Genomic DNA, 16,758 nt, shown 5'->3' with positions numbered 1-16,758 from the left:
AAATGGTCCTATTGGACACTCGTGGACTCAGGATTCTAAAGAATCAATGGGAACGTTGTTTTTGTTTTCCCTAAGGAAGCATTGATAAGATCCTGTTCACCTGGTAATTTCTTGCTGTGACAGTTTGGAATAAAGTGTTCTGGTAATCTGGTGCTGGGCAGACACTTGACATGGCCTGCACAATGGAGACGACTGAGTTTAATCAGGGCCTCAATGGTGGGGATTTCGGTCTGGGACAGGTCACTTGTTTGGCTTATCCTTCCAATGGATTTGAAGAATTTCATGGAGAGAAGGTTGGTGCTATCCTTCTAATGCCTGGAGGTGTCTGCTGTTGGTAGATCAGGTCTCAGGAGCGTACAGGTGGACATCTGGTGGATCAGGAGCTCGGTGCAAAGTGCGAGATCTTGAGAAGAATCTGGGGGACTCTCAAATTCTACTATTTTAAGATAATTTGTTGTACTATAAGCTTCAGTAGAACGCAAGGTGAATATTTACCAAAGAAGCCACGACCCTAGATTGCGGGAACGATGCGCTGCCATTGCCCCTACCGCTGACCTTCAGGCTCCGGCCTGAGCGAACGGCTGTCAGTCAGGCCGTCCCGTGACGTCAGCACGGCCCCCCACCTGAGTCCGTTCCCTTCTGGATCAGATGACCAACGGTCCCGCTCTGGCCCCGCCCCTCGCGGGCCGGCCGGGCGGGGAATGCGTCTGTTTGCCGCGCGTGCGCACTGCTGCCTGCGCGGGAGGCCGTTCCATACAATTGGGAGAGAAATGGCGGCGGGCTTGGGTGGGCACCAGCCTTGGTACTCGAGGACTGCCATCCCGTCCACACAGCTGAACCGCAGCCTGGAGAGGGTCCTGGAGGAGGCCGTTCACTCGGGGATTCTCAATCTAAGCGGGCGGAAGCTCAAGGAGTTCCCTGCCGTCAACTACGACTTGACAGATACGGTGCAGGCAGGTGGGTTGCTCGTACTTCCCCTCCCTCTTCCTTCCTCCCTCCCTTCCCGGGGCCGAGCCAGTCCTTTAATAAGGACAAATGCAGCCTTGGATAACGAAAAGGCGTTTATTTCTCCGTGCAAGCAAAAACACACAGCCCCGAACCGGCGTGTGATGCGCAGCCAGCGGCGTTGGTGTCAGATGTAACGGTGCGGGTAACGGTGATGCCCGGGGCTCGGTACACTTCAGTGTTTGGGGAACAATAGCTGCCATCCGTCGGCCTCGGGGGTGAAACCAGCTTCGTTACACTGTGGAAGGACGAAATATAGATTATTTTGAACACCACCCATCATCTGTATTAATAATCAGGAACTATCAGTAGCATAAATTAACTCTTGCTTTCCGCCCCTTCCTCTTCCTCCTCCCCTTTCTCCCCAATTTGGATAACACCCTTAATATCGTTTTGTGGTTTGAAAATTTTGCCTATAGTTTGTTTACAGAATTTGCTTTGCTACCTTAACACATGGGCTTTTAAGTTTTTTCGTGTTACAGCCCATTGTGGAACTTTTCTTTTGTGCAGATGTAGAAAACACTTAATTCAACAATTTGGATAATTGAATGAATTGATCTTCTAGATTAATTTGTAAAAGCCAGAAGCCAAAAAAAGGGTACTGGAAATATGAAGAAGAAACAAAAATGCTGGAAAATCTAAGCATTTGTGGAGAGAAAGAGTTAACATTTCAGGTCATCAACCTGACTTGCCTGATCTGAATATTTCCAACACTTTGTTTTACTTTTTTTTTGGATCACTTTACTGAAAACACTGATATTTTATCTGCTGTATTTAGAAACATTTCTTGAATGTATTATATCAATTCTGGCCTTGGAACTGCAGAAATGTATTTCTTTGTTTCTGCAGGTGGCAATTAATAAAAAACAAAAATTAGCTGTTGATATTGGAAATCTGAAATAAAAACAGAAAATGCTCAGCAGGTTGGGCAGCATCTATGGAAAGAGAAACAGTTAATGTTTCAGGTCTGGGCCCTTCATCAGAAAAGGGCCTGACATGATTAATAATGGATTTCTCTGAGAGCATTGCAGATTGAGTTTTTGTCAGAATCTAGAGGTTTGGAATTACTGATCTATCGTGTCTTTTGAGATGGTCTAATTTGTAAATCAAGCTTATTTATTGAGCTCTATTTACAAATGGTATTCAATGAAATGGGTGTCTGATAAAAGTTTAAGTGGTTGATTGGCTGAGGACAATTATTTAAGATGTTTGTTGTGAAATGTAAGGTTGCATAAGAACATATAAATAAAAGCTGGAGGATGTCTTGTCTCCTCCAGCTTGGTCCACTGTTTAGAAAGATCATGACTAGTGTGATTTTTGGCTTCTTTGCTCTTTTTCATAATTTTTTTTTTCCCCCAAATCCTTGATTTGCTTGTCATCTAACCTTGAATGTACTGAATGACTCTGCATGCTCAGAATAGAAAGTTCCAAAGATTCTGCAGTATCTGAAAGAAGGAATTCTTCCTCTTCCTTGGTCTGAGTGTACAAACCCTTATCTTGAGGCTATGCCCATAATTTGATAAAGCATTTTTCAGAAGTATTTGACACCTGTTTAGGGCAACCAAAATGAGCAGTAAAAAGGAGCATGCTGGTGGCTGCTGGATTGAGGGCAGCTTCTTGTGCGCCACAATAATTCAAGGAAGTTTATCTTTGCAAAATGAATGGAATCGTGTTCATGATAAGATATTGAAGACCAATCATTCTTGAAAGGTGTGAAATTGTAGTGATTTTGTAAGAGCAATTCAATGCATTTTGATAAAATAGGTGATTACTGTATTTGCAGGTCCTTGCAATTGTATATTGATTGTGAAATTTAATTGAAGATAACAATGGTTCATACATGTTTAAGTTAAAATATGGTGATGTTAGTTATATCTTTTGGAGATTAATTTCATGTGTTGAATGAGATTTTGTGAAAACAGTGTTTGCTATCACCTATCTATAGAAACTCAACACGTTCACAGGAGCTGTATTTATAAATTGTGTCCAAAGTGTGCACAATACCCAACATTTGGGTTCAGAAACTCATTTGTAACTGCTTCCACAAGCATTTAATGCAAGAGCTATATTAGCTTCTCCCTTACAATCACAAAAAAACTGGTCTCCGGGCAATTTGATTCACTCCACAATGATATTGAGAAATGTCTGGGAGCACTGGATACAGCGGACATTGGGACCAGACAAGACATTTAATTGCAGTGCTGGAAATGGCTATACAAGAGATAGCTATGCCCGTAACAAAGCTGTTTCAGTACGTGTATATGCCTGAGAATATAAAAAATTGGTATGTCTTACTTACAAAAGCAGGATGTCCAATTACTGTCCAGTCAGTATACTCTTAATGATAGGCAGATCACTGGAATGTGTCACCGATAACACCAAGCAGCACTTAATGAAAATCTGCTCACCTGTGCCCATTTTAGGTTTTGCCAATATCATTCAGTACCAGACCTTGTTACAGTCCTAGTCCAAACATGGATTAACCAGCTTAATTTGGTGATAAAATGGGAGTAACTGCCATCAACGAGCTGGTTGTATTAAGGAGACCTAGTAACATTGAATTAATTGGTCATCAAGGGAAAAACACCAATGGCCAGTCATAACTCACAAAGGAAATTGATCATTGTTAGAATTCACTCATTCCAGCCCCGGGAAGTGCTGCAGGAGTTCCTCAGAGCAGTTTCCTCAGGCCAACTAACTTCAATTGCTTCATCAGTGACCTTTCTTTCATAACAGTCTCAGAAGTGGGGGTGTACATTGATTGTAGATGATGAAAAGATTTTAGTGTCTCGGAAGTCACTCGCCACAGGATATCAACTTTTGAACTGAGCTTGTAATCGTGGTCATTAGTGTTTCTGGTCATTAGTAATTCCAGGATGTTGATAGTGTGGTTCCATGCTAGTAATGTCAAGTGCAGATGATTAGACTGTTGAAGGTAATCACTACCTGGCATCAGAGTTGCATCAGCCATACCTGAACAATGTCTAGGTTTTGCAGTATGCATGCATTGTTTCGTGTGCTGAGAGTTGCAAAATGGAATTGGACATTATACAAGGCAAAGATCAGGAGCATGATGGAATAATATCCACTTGCCTTGTTGAATGTAGCTCCAACAACTATCAAGAAGCTTGATACCATCCAGGACAAGGCAACTTGATTGGCAGCTTATCCGCTACCTTAAATGTTCTTGCTTTCCAACACTAGCACAATGTTGATGCAAGTGTGTACTGCCTGCAGTACATTTTATCACAGAATTAGCTTCTGACCTTCCCTTATAGCTGTGGCATTTAAGTGGCTGGTCCAGTTATGTTTCTGGACACTGGTGACCCCAAGATATTGGTGGTGTGCTTCTATGTTAGAAATGCCAGTGAATGTCAAGCTTGTGTTGTGGGGAGCTTATTAATGACTGAAATGAGTGCACATTATACAAATACACTTATGAGATACATCTGATAAAAGGATGTGTGATAGAATAGTTGTTGAATTAATGATGGAGAGAACGGGACTAATGAAATGGAGTCATGATCAAATCCCACTGTGGGGGCTGCTGAAAATACTTTAAAATAAAAATCCAGTATCATGAAATTGCAATTGTCGGTTAACTCCATCTGAGGATTAACGTTCATTGGAGAGAAAAGTCTGCCATATTTAACCGTCTTGCAGATGTCTCAAAATTCTCAACAATTTGACTCTTAACTACCCTTTTAAAAATGGCCTGGTAAGTTCACTCTGTACTATCACTTTCTTGAAGGTGATAAACACTCCATGAATAAATTAAATAGGATTGGAGTCAATCTAAAGAAATTGGATCTCTCCTCATTCCTCCAAAGGATATAGATCTCATTGAAACGTATGAGGTCCTAAGGGAACATGATGAGATATTGTCACTAGTGAGAATGTGAACAAAGTGAGATATTCACAGGGTAAGGATAAAACTGAGGTGTGTAAGAACTTCTTGCATGCGGGTTTTGAATCTTTGGAATTCTTTACCTCTGAGGGTTATGGAGGCTAAATTATCTGGCGTATTAATAAAGGAGGTTGGTATATTTTTTGAAAGATCAGGAAATTGAAGGCTATAGGGAACTGGCATAGATGATGAGACGTGGTGCAGATCAGCCATGATATTGAAGGGTGGGGCAGGCTTAAGTGGATGGGTAGCCTATTCCTGCTGTTTTTTTTATATTCTCAAGAAAAACTGTGGTGTTTGATCATTTGGGTAAAACCAACAGCTTTGGGAACTGCAGTGGAGTCAATAGTTTCCACATCCTGTCATAATGCAATAGCAATTTGAAGTTGGTCATGCTGACTTACAGTGCTGAATCAGTATACCTGAGGTTACATTGAAATTGTTGTTAGCTTAAACTTTTTTTAAGTACTAGTTTAATTCTGATCACTGAAATACATATTTCCAGGCCCTGGAGACCATGCAGAGAATAGATATTACCTGATCCCCTATATGACATGGATGTGGCTATCTGCACTTCAAACAGAAGATGGTTGATGACCTACAAAATAGTATGGTATGGAAGGGAATTAGGGTAGTGAAAGTGGTGTGAAAAGGTCATCAACTGTTATTATCTTCATAGTTGCTGCTTGGCCTTGAAATTTCCAGCATTTCTTTTCACTGAACTGATTAGATGTGTTTGGGGCAGGTTGTCTTTGCCTGTGTTTGTTTGTTGCTGTGATTGAGTTATCTAGCCTTGCTAGGTGACCTTGTACATTACAAATGCAATTTTTATGATTGCATTGGGAGAACTTTGTTCAAGATGCCTGGGTCATCTTTACTTTGGTGCATTCAACATAAAGGTCCCAGACTCTTCAGTTGGGTGTGTAGTGAAACACTTAAGAAAAATATCTAAGTCAATTATATATAAATGCAAGGGGAGGGAGCTAAACCTGTTAATTGCAGTATAGTTGGAAAGCAAATTATATTTAAGCTTTTTGAAGTATTGGAGAAAATTGGTGCAGATTGTGAGGATAATGTGTATTTGGGTTTTTAAAAGTCATTTGATAAAATACTATTAAATTGACATTTAGAGTAGATTCTGGTTAAAAGGTTGTATGAATAAAAATATTAAGGCACAAAGCCAAGAGCTGATTCAGGATAGTGATGCCCATGGGTTTTGATTTGGGAGGGCCTCTGCTCTTTAATGTGAAAAGGTATGGCATAAATTCAAAGTTTGCTCTTCATATTAAACTCAGATGCAGTAAACAGTTGGGAGAATGGTAACAAACTTCACAGGAACATGAATTTAAATGGGAAAACTCAGGTGAACTTTAACATGAGCAAATAGTTTTGGTAGGAAGAATAAAATGGAATACCATCAAGGGATTATGGGAATAGTGAGACTTGAAGGTGTTAGGGCAAGTCAAAAATTCTGTTAAAAGATCTTTCAGGATCATTGAATTTATAAGAAGGTTATGGGTGTAAAATTTTTTCAGTCATGGGCAGGGTCCAGCTGGATGACTTTGGCCAATTCTGGACAGTGCATTTTAGAAAGAAAGTCAAGACCTTGGAAAACACTGTGGAAACTTTCTAGCATTGACTTGAAGTGGGAAGAAGGGAAAAATTAAGTCTTATAAGATAAGGAAACCTTGTAAGGAGTCTACAAAATTTTAGTTCTGATCGAACAAAGGAGAGGAAATTTTTACCGTGGTAGAAGGGTGAGATCTAAGGTAAAATAAAGCAGAATGATAAGAGGTACCCAGCTTGATGTTCAGATTCATAATAACTTTGAAAGAGTTTTTGGATAAATAATTGAAGGGCAAGCATTAGGTTATGGGGAAAAATGCAAGAGGATGGGTTCAATTGTAAAGAGAAGGCAAAGTCATAATGAGAAGAATGGCCTCTGATTTTTGTGATCCAATCAGTGGCCTGTAATGTGTTAACCTTGTCTGCATCTTTTACCTTCTGTCTAACTGAGAAGGGCTGCATTTACTATTCCTGCTATTTAGCCAGTTGTGGCCAAATCATTTACTGTGTTTTGGTTCCTGCATGAGCATTATTGCCTCTGTTTTGGGCTGCCTTCTATTTCTCATTGTCATAAAAGATAATGCCATTTTCATGCGTATGCTAAAGATACCCAGCTCTTAGCTTATCAGCTTCTCTTGATCTGTACTCTACCTCTAAACTGACAGACGGTTTGTCAATCCTGAAGTATTAGCAGAGCAGAGCAAAATATTGAGATGGAGAGGAGTTGAGGCCTGGGGAAGATTAGCCATGATCATATTGAATGACAGACTTAAGGGCCTGGTGGCCTGCTTATATTTTCTTGTGTTCTTGTGCCTAAAACTATTGTCTTCAGCCCTTTTTACAAATTCTCTTTCTCTGGCCTCCAATTTTGTTTCTTTTCCTGACATGTTTGAAGCTGAAACAGTGGTTACAACTGTTGTGTAATATTTAACCCTAAAATGAGCTATGGATACCAAGTCCATGCCAGGTTCAAGATGGCCTTTTTCCACTTCTACAACATCACCTTAATCCGTTCTTTTCTCAACCTGTCTGCAGGCATCCTCATCATAACAATTCTATGGCCTCCCTAATTTTTATTCTGTTCATGGCTGTCAACATATCTTTGATAGAAGTGTTTACATGTATGCTTGCAGCATATACTTTTATGTAATCATCACATATTCCAGGCAATCTTGGTGCTCATTGTCCTCCAAGGACAATATAAGGTGGCTAGATGAGCCACCTTGTATTTAAAAACTGTGAATCAAGCCATGCAATTGTTAGCTTATGACATAGATTGCTTAAATGCAATAAAAGCAAACTGTTGGAAATGCTTAGCAGGTCTGGCAATGTCTGTGGAGGAAGAAACAGAAGAGATGTTTTGGAAAGTTGTTGTCCCAATCTGCCTTGGTTTTTACGTTAATTAAGTGGAACTAGTGAATTGCTTTCAGTTGGAAATGTGTTAGGGACCATAAATAGTGGAACAACAGAAGATAAAAAACAGTTTTTGTATTTCTTATAGTGATGGGAAAGAGCCATGGGAAGAGGATGATGGAGGATGTTGGTGATGGAAGAGTGAACCAGTGTATCCCAGAGGGAATAGTCCTTTGGATTTATGAAAGGTGGAGAGAGAAAGGTACCTTAGATGGTGACAGCAGAAGATGATTTGTTGAATAGGGAGCCCTGTAGGATGGAACGTGAGGGGAATATGAGCTGGAGGATAAGTGTTTGAAGCACTACTTATTTCTTACCATAAGTTTTGTGCCAGGTCTCTGGTCTTTATCAAATACCCTTTTCCTGAATCAATCAGATGTTGTGCTGGCACGTTGAAATTCTCCATCACCTTTGCTAGGAGGTGGCTTACCAGATATGGGAAGTGGCCCATGTTTTCCAGTGTCTTTCTGTGAACCTGTATTGTTAGTGGGCATTGTGCTGCAGTGGGAGTAGTTTGATAGAGGCTTTGTCTTGTCGACGTTGAGTGGGTCTTCAGTACAAGTGTCAATGATGGCTTGGAGCTTGGGTTCCAAAAGGTGTCGATGCATGCTTGATTACTGAGGTTTGGGTGACCTTGGTTCTGGAGTGGAATCGCTGAAGGCTGAGTTGAGTTAGCTTTGAAGATTAGCTGTACTTCTGGGGACATTTTGTTTTTGAGATCTGGGCTACCTACAATAGACATTGGAAACATTTCACCTAGATAGTTCTGTAAAATTCTCAATTTACTGCACATACAAGCAAACTAACATTGGTGTCTACTCCAAGGGCAACATTCCCAGTAATGATGTTTTAGTTGCACTCAGTGAGTTATTTTGGGTAGGGCACATCATTTGCATGGCAGACACCTGATTTCCAAGCAGACACTCGATTCCGAGCTCTGTTACGGGAGGAGGTTACCGGGTGGATGGACAAAAAGATTCAAAGGTATACTCAGAACCTTCTTGAAGAATTACCCAGATATGTCCTGTTCACAAAAAGGACAAATCCAATCCAGCTAATTATCTCCCAACTGGTCAACAAGAATTCATCAGCAAATCATTGAAAATGTCATTGACAGGCTTGTCAAGTGGCATTTACTCTCAAATAACCTGCATACCAATGTACCCTTGATATCCAGTGCCATTATTGTTGCTGAGTTCCCCATCATCAACATCCTGGGGATCACTGTTTGCTTAAAAACTCACTTGTCTACAGGGCATAAATTATGAGCATTGGGGAATGCTGTCCATTTGCCTGGATGAGTGCAGCTTCAACAACATTCAGGAAGCTGCACATCATTCACAAGAAAGTAGAATCATAGAAGCATACAGCACAGAAGCTGGCCCTTCTCAGCCCACATTGTCCATGCCAACCATGATGCCTATCTACACTAAATCACATTTGCCTGCATTAGACCCGTATTCTTCTACACCTGACCTCTCCAAGTGCATCTTAAACATTGTAATTGTATCTGCAGAAGGACTGTAATTTTAAGGTGTCTTGCCACTATTTTCTCAAGGGCATTTAGGAATGGCATTAAATGCTGGTCATGCCAGTGATTTCCCACTTCCAGAAAAGTGATTAAATAAACTGTTCCATTTTATGATGTTGTTTTGTTTCTTAAATTCATGTCACTAACAGCAAATCTGTTAGCCTAGAGATTTGAATATGGCACAATAGGGGTGCAAATATGTTTAAGACTGAAATGATCACTAGCCATGAAAGTATCTGTAAGAGGAATTGAATAAACATTTAGGCAAGGAATGTTACAAAGCTGTGAGATATGGTGGAAGGTAACAGGTTGAAATAGTAAACTCCATGGGTGAGACTGAAGTGGCCTTGTTCACTTATATTTGGAGAGGATTGATCAGAGGTCATTGGAATGCAGAATTATATGCTATTTGTGCAGTAATTTTTGCTCCCAACATTGTGCATCTGTAAAATGCAGCATTTTTCTGCAGTTCCCCAAGCCCTTCAGTGGTTACCCAAAGGAGGCAGCAGTAGTGGGAGTCTGGTCCATCTGGAGGCAGCAATAAGAGTGGGGTACAAGATCCTGGCAGACTTGGAAACTATTTATTCAAAATAGTGGAGGCTCAGTCAGAGTCTATTCAAGTCAGATCAAAACCTGTTTAGATATTAGGGAAAATCAATGGATACGGGGTTAGTGGAGTAGAGTAGCATGAAGATAAAGATGAACTGTCTCAATTGTGAATCTATTGGGTAGAGCTGAATGGCTGACTCCTACTTTTATTCTTGTGCTCTGATATTATAGCTAGTTTACCTTCCTGTGTGCCTTCTCTCATCCACACATGTAGCATAAACCTCATAACCTGCTAGATAAGTACAAGCCTGAAGTTCCTCCAATGCTACACCTAGATCCCCATACCTGCTAGTTCCTGAACAGTATTACTTTTTAGTGGGCAGAATAGATAAATAATTTGAAAGATTTGCTACCCCATGGGCAAAGGAATTTATTTTTATCTCCATTCTGAATGGCTAACCCCTTACTTAGACATACAATCCAAGGGAAATATTAATTGCACATATACCCACTCAAGCCCTGAAAGAATTTTGTACTTTTCAACAATGTCTCCTCTCATTCTACTAATGCACAAAACTAAGCCTGTTTAATCTCTCCTTCGACATCTTACCCACCATTCCCAGGAGTCAATTTAGGTGGATCTTTGCTGCACTCCCTCTATCGCATATATAATCCTTCCTTGGTGAGGCAGACTAGACCTGAGCATGATATTCCAGGTATGATTTCACTAAGGTATGATTTCACTAAGGTCTGACGAAATTTGTGCTACATGCCTCTACTCTTGTACTCAAATCCTCTTGCATTAAAGGCCAATATATCATTTCCTCCTTTTCATTATTCAGTTCACAAGGAAAGGTCCTGCAATAATTGTGTGGGTGACTTTAATTGAATAAATCAATTTGGTAACAATACTCAGTGTAATTAGACATCATTAGCTTAGTTTGGCATAACATCATGGGCTGAAGGGCCTGTTCCTGTGCTGTACTCTTCTATATTCTTGAGCATTGTAATTGTGTATTTTGGGCACTTTTCTGGTAACTAAGTTGTGGAACCAATGTGGGAACAGGCTATTTTTAACCTGGTAGTGCAAAATGATAGAAGATGATTGATCTTGCAGCAGACAGACTATTTGAGAAGAGTGATCATAAAATGATTGACTATGCATTCAGCTTGACTGTGAGAAGCTAGGCCTACAATTACATAGAACACTACAGCAAAGTATAGGTCCTTTGGCCCACAATGTTGTGCTGATATTTTATCCTGCTCTAAGATCTATCTAACCCTTCCCTCCCAAATAACTCCCCATTTCTCTGTCATTCATGTGTCTGTCTAAGAGTCTCTCAAATGTCCCTAATGTATCTACCCCCATGACCTCTGCAGGCAGTGCATTCCACGCACCCACCACTCTGTGTAGTTTAAAAAAAACTTACCCCTGAAATCCCCCTTCCTCCAATCACCTCAAAATTATGTCCCCTTGTGTTGGCCATTGTCGCCCTGGGGAAAAAGTCTCTGACTGTCCACTCGATCTATGCCTCTTATTATCTTGTACACTTCTATCAAGTCAACTCTCATCCTCCTCTCCAAAAGGAAAAGCCCTAGCCCACTCAACCTATCCTCATTAGACATGCTCTCCAATCCAGGCAACATCCTGGTAAATCTCCTCTGCACCCTCTCAAAAGCTTCCACATCCTTCCTATAAAAAGGTGACCAGAACTGAACACAAAACTCCAAGTGTGGTCTAACCAGAGTTCTATAGAGCTGCAACATCACATCGCGGTTCTTGAACCCAATTCCCTGACTAATGAAGGCCAACACTCCATACGCTTTCTTAACAACCTTATCGACCTGTGCGGCATCCTTGAGGGATCTGTGGACCTGGAGCCCAAGATCCCTCTGTTCCTCCACACTGCTAAGAGTCCTGCCATTAATCTTGTATTCTGCTTTTGAATTCGATCTCCTGAAGTGCATCACTTCACGCTTATCCAGGTTGAACTCCATCTGCCACTTCTCAGCCCAGCTCTGCATTCTATCAATATCCTGTTGTAATCTACAGCAACCTTCTACACTATCCACAACACCACCAACCTTTCTATCATCTGCACACTTACGAACCCAGCCTTCCACATCCTCATCCAAGTCATTTATAAAAGTTACAAAGAGCAGAGGTCCCAGAACAGATCCATGTGGAACACCACTGGTCACCGACCTCCAGGCAGAATACGCTCCATCTACCACCACCCTCTGTCTTCTATGGGTGAGCCAATTCTGAATCCACACAACCAAGTGTCCCTGGATCCCATGCCTCCTGACTTTCTGAATAAGCCTTCCATGAGGAACCTTATCAAACGCCTTACTAAAATCCATGTACACCACATCTACTGCTCTACCTTCATCAATGTGCTTTGTCACATCCTCAAAGAATTCACTCAGGCTCGTGAGGCACAACTTGTCCCTCACAAAGCCAAGCTGACTGTCCCTAGTCGGCCTATGCTTCTCTAACTGCCCATAAATCATCTCCAGTAGTTTGCCCACCGCTGCAGTAAGACTCGCTGGTCTGTAATTCCTGGGGTTATCCCTACTCCCTTTCTTAAACAAAGGAACAATGTTTGCCACCCTCCAATCATTTGGCACTACTCCTGTGGCCAATGAAGACACAAAGATCTTCGCTAAAGGCGCAGCAATCTCTTCCCTCTCTTCCCATAATAACCTTGGATATATCCCATCCAGCCTTGGTGACTTATCTGTCCTAATGTTTTTCAAGAGTTCCAGCACATCCTCTTTCCTCATGTCGACATGCCTTAGCATATCAGCCTGTTGTATGCCATCCTCACAAATGTCACGGTCTCTCTCTCTCTGGTGAATACTGAAGCAAAGTATTCATTAAGGACCTCCCCTACCTCTTCTGACTCCAAGCATGCGTTTCCTCTTTTATCCCCAATCGGTCCTACCTTCACTCTAGTCATCCTCTTATTTCTTCACATAAGCGTAGAACACCTTGGGATTTTCCTTGATCCTACTCGCCAAGGACTTCTCATGTCCCCTTCTAGCTCCCCTAAGTCCATTCTTAAGCTCTCTCCTGACTACCTTGTAACTCTCCAGAGCCCTGTCTGATCCATGCTTTCTAAACCTCAGGTAAGCTGCTTTCTGCCTCTTGACAAGATATTCTACATCTTGTGTCAACCACTGTTCCTCCACTCTACCATCCTTACCTTGCCTCAGTGGGACAAACCTATCCAGGACCCCATGTAAGTATTCCTTAAACAACCTCCACATTTCTGCTGTGCACTTTCCCAAGAACATCTGTTCCCAATTTATGCTCCCAAGTTCCTGCCTAATAGCATCATAATTCCCCCTCCCCCAGTTAAATACTTTCTCATATCGTCTGCTCCTATCCCTCTCCAAGGCTATGGTAAAGGTCAAGGAGTTATGGTCACTGTCTCCAAAATGCTCTCCCACCAAGAGATCTGAAACCTGATCAGGCTCATTGCCTAGTACTAGGACAAGTGTGGCCTCTCCTCTAGTCGGCCTGTCCACATACTGTGTCAGGAATCCTTCCTGGACACACCTAACAAACTCCATCCCATCTATCCCCTTTATACTAAGGAGGTGCCAATCAATATTTTTTGCACCTCTCCAAAATCTGCCTCCTGATCTGCTCCTCAGTGTCTCTACTGCTACTGGGGGAGGTCTGTAGAATACTCCCAATAGAGTGATTGCTCCCCTCCTGTTTCTGACTTCCACCCACACTGACTCAGACAATTCCTCCAGGACATCCTCCCTTTCTACAGTGTGACACTGTCCCTGATCGGCAAAGCCACTTCCCCACCTCTTTTACCTCCACCCCTGTCCCTTTTGAAACATCAAAACCCCAGAATATCCAGCAGCCATTCCTGCCTTTGACAGCCAAATCTCTAATGGCCACCATGTCGTAGTTCCACATATTTACCCATGCTGTAAGTTCATCAGCCTTGTTCCTTATGCTTCTCGAATTAAAGTAGACACACTTCAGCCCATCCAACTGACTGCAATTTGCCCTTTCAACCTGCCTATCCTTCCTCAGTCTTTCTACACTCTGCATCTACTTGTACTAAATGAACCAACCTCTGACTTATCACTCTGGTTCCCATCCCCCGCCAAACTAGTTTAAACCCTCCCCAATAGTTCTGGCAAACCTGCCTGCAAGAATATTGGTCCCCCCTCCAGTTCAGGTGTAACCCGTACCTTTTGTACAGGTTGTACCTTCCCCAGAGGAGATCCCAATGATCAACAAATCTGAAACCCTGCCCCCTGCACCAATTTCTCAGCTATGCATTCATCTGCCAAATCATCCTATTCTTACCTTCCCTGGCACAGGCAGCAATCCAGAGATCACTACCCTTGAGATCCTGCTTTTCAGCTTCTTCCTCAACTCCCTAAATTATTGAATTTAATTAAAGGCAGTTACTGTAAAGGCTGTTATCTGGTATGTGCCATATTTGAGTCTTTGTTTATTAAAATATGCTAGATAATTGAGTTTAATACATTTGATGGAACTTTGCATGTCTTGCATTTCATGTTTTGAATGTACTTCATTTCTTATTGCACTTAAGGGTTCAACATCTTGAGCCCCTTGGCATTCCCTGGTAGCTCTTACGAATAAATCACGCAAATCAGCTGTTGAATTATTTTGCATAAGTGTAGCATGCAAAATGTGAAGCTGTATAACTTCCTGCATTGAATAACAAATCTGCCTTTGCAAAATCTGAAGATTGTATCAAATTCTGAAGCAGCACTAGTCCAAGGTATTTGTCCTCAAGAAGATCACAAGACAAGGGATCAGAAGCAGGCTATTTGGCCCATCGAGTCTGCTCCAAGGAAAGGGAAATAGGAATGGGGGAAGAAGAAGATAACATCATCTTTAGTTTCTCAGGATTTATGATACTGTTGATTTAAGTGGCATTACTTAATCATTTAAATCTCAATTTCTTTCTCCATTTCAATTCAGTTTTCTGTAGCCTCATCAGTTAGATGTTGCACTGAATTTGTGAATGGACCATCTTTACTTGTTACCAACTTCGACATTTTTTTTGATGTTGAACATTAAAGCCTTCAAATTATTCTTCATTAGAAGATCCTTCAGAGTATCAAAAGGCCACAATTTTCTCCCAGCTTCTCTTGAGGTCTCATTTCTACCTGAAGTCCCTGCATAAGTCAGACTAGTTTCTTAATGATGTAAAGTGACTTAAAACCTTGAATAGGGCCATCCATAATTTCAGCTTCCTTGGGAAATTGTTCCTGTTTTGTTTTTTGAAAAGCAAATGCTTTCTATTTTCAGTAATACTTTGATTCATTGGCTATATCAAAGGTGTTGTATTAGTAGGCAAGAATGTTGTAAATATATTCCCAGAAGCTGGCTCCAGTAGGTGAGAATGTGTGCAAAAACTATCTGACAAAAGAATACATTTGCTATCTTTTGCTCTTCCAGTTTGAGTGTCAGATATAGGCAGCTGGGATAAGTCTTTAATGCCAGGTTTTGTGGTGGTACCAGTAATGAAAAATTTCTGTTTATCCACACATTGTTTTGAGCTTTCAGTCCACAGCCAAATTCATTTGAAAGCTCAGATCTTTGTATTTGGTATATTATTGTCACTTGTACTGAGGTACAGTGAAAAACTTGTCTTGCATACCAATTGTACAGGTCAATTCATTACACACTGCAGTTACATTGAGTTAGTACAGAGTGCATTGATGTAGTACAGGTAAAAACAATAACAGTAGTGTCACAACTACAGAGAAAGTGCTGTGTAATAAGATGCATGGTCACAACAAGGTAGATTGTGAGGTCAGAGTCCATCTCATTGTATAAGGGAACCATTCAATAGTCTTATCACAGTGGGGTAGAAGCTGTCCTTAAGTCTGATGGTACTTGCCCTCAGGCTCCTGTATCTTCTACCAGATGGAAGAGGAGAGAAGAGAGAATGATCCAGGTGGGTGGGGTCTTTGATTATGCTGGCTGCTTCAAGGCAGCAGGAGGTAGAGGTAAGTGGTTTTCCATGATACACTGGGCCATGTCCACAACTCTCTGCAGTTTCTTGTGGTCCTGGGCAGAGCAGTTGCCATACCAAGCCGTGATGCCTCCAGATAGGATGCTTTTTATGGTGCATCGATAAAAGTTGGTGAGTGTCAAAGGGGACAAACAATTTCTTTAGCCTCCTGAGGAAGTAGAGGTGCTAGTGAGCTTTCTTGACTGTAGCATCTGTGATTTGACCAGGACAGACTATTGGTGATGTTCACTCCCAGGAACTTGAATCTGTCAACCCCAGCACCATTGATGTAGACAGGTACATGTACACTGCCCCCTTTCCTGAAGTCAATGACCAGCTCTTTTGTTGACATTGAGGGAAAGGTTGTTGTCATGACACCATTCCACTAAGCTGTCTCTCATCGTTGTGAGATGCAACCTACAACAGTGGTATCATCTGCAAACTTGTAGATGGAGTTAGAGCAGAATCTGGCCACACAGTCATGAGTGTATAGGGAGTAGAGTAGAGGGCTGGAGATGCAGCCTTGTGGGGCACCAATGTTGAGAATAATTGTGCTGTAGGTATTGCTGCCTATCCTCACTGATTGCAGTCTGTTTGTTAGAAAGTCAAGGATCCAGTTACAGAGGGAGGTGTTGAGTCCTAGGTCTGAGTTTGGTGACAAGCTTGCTTGGAGCTATTGTATTGTCCAGATGCTCCAGAGCTGAGTGTAGGGCCAGGGAGATGGCATCCGATGTGGACCTGTTTTGGTGATAGGAGAATTGCAA

General features: G+C 41.6%; 2 protein-coding genes across 4 annotated transcripts in view; one reads left to right on the top strand and one right to left on the bottom strand.

Moving 5' to 3' along the window:
* Positions 1–594, bottom strand: part of si:dkey-17o15.2 (UAP56-interacting factor) — a 76,685-nt gene extending 76,091 nt beyond the window's left edge. For 2 of the 3 annotated variants that reach the window (XM_052021634.1, XM_052021636.1), the window contains exon 1: positions 496–594. In XM_052021634.1, coding sequence (XP_051877594.1) covers positions 496–539 — 44 coding nt within the window. In that variant the 5' untranslated portion in view covers positions 540–594. The remainder of the gene's footprint in view (positions 1–495) is intronic. The other variant, XM_052021635.1, reaches the window with a different exon arrangement.
* Positions 595–745: 151 nt separating this feature from the next.
* Positions 746–16,758, top strand: part of lrch2 (leucine-rich repeats and calponin homology (CH) domain containing 2) — a 141,628-nt gene continuing 125,615 nt past the window's right edge. Inside the window, 1 exon segment of the mRNA XM_052021069.1 lies at positions 746–957. Within this exon segment, the coding sequence (XP_051877029.1) occupies positions 771–957 (187 nt within the window). The 5' untranslated portion in view covers positions 746–770.

This window comes from Pristis pectinata, chromosome 8 (assembly GCF_009764475.1).
Source record: "Pristis pectinata isolate sPriPec2 chromosome 8, sPriPec2.1.pri, whole genome shotgun sequence".
NCBI lineage: Eukaryota > Metazoa > Chordata > Chondrichthyes > Rhinopristiformes > Pristidae > Pristis > Pristis pectinata.
The sequence above is the reverse complement of the archived record's forward strand: the minus strand, read 5'-3'. Positions and strand labels throughout refer to the sequence as shown.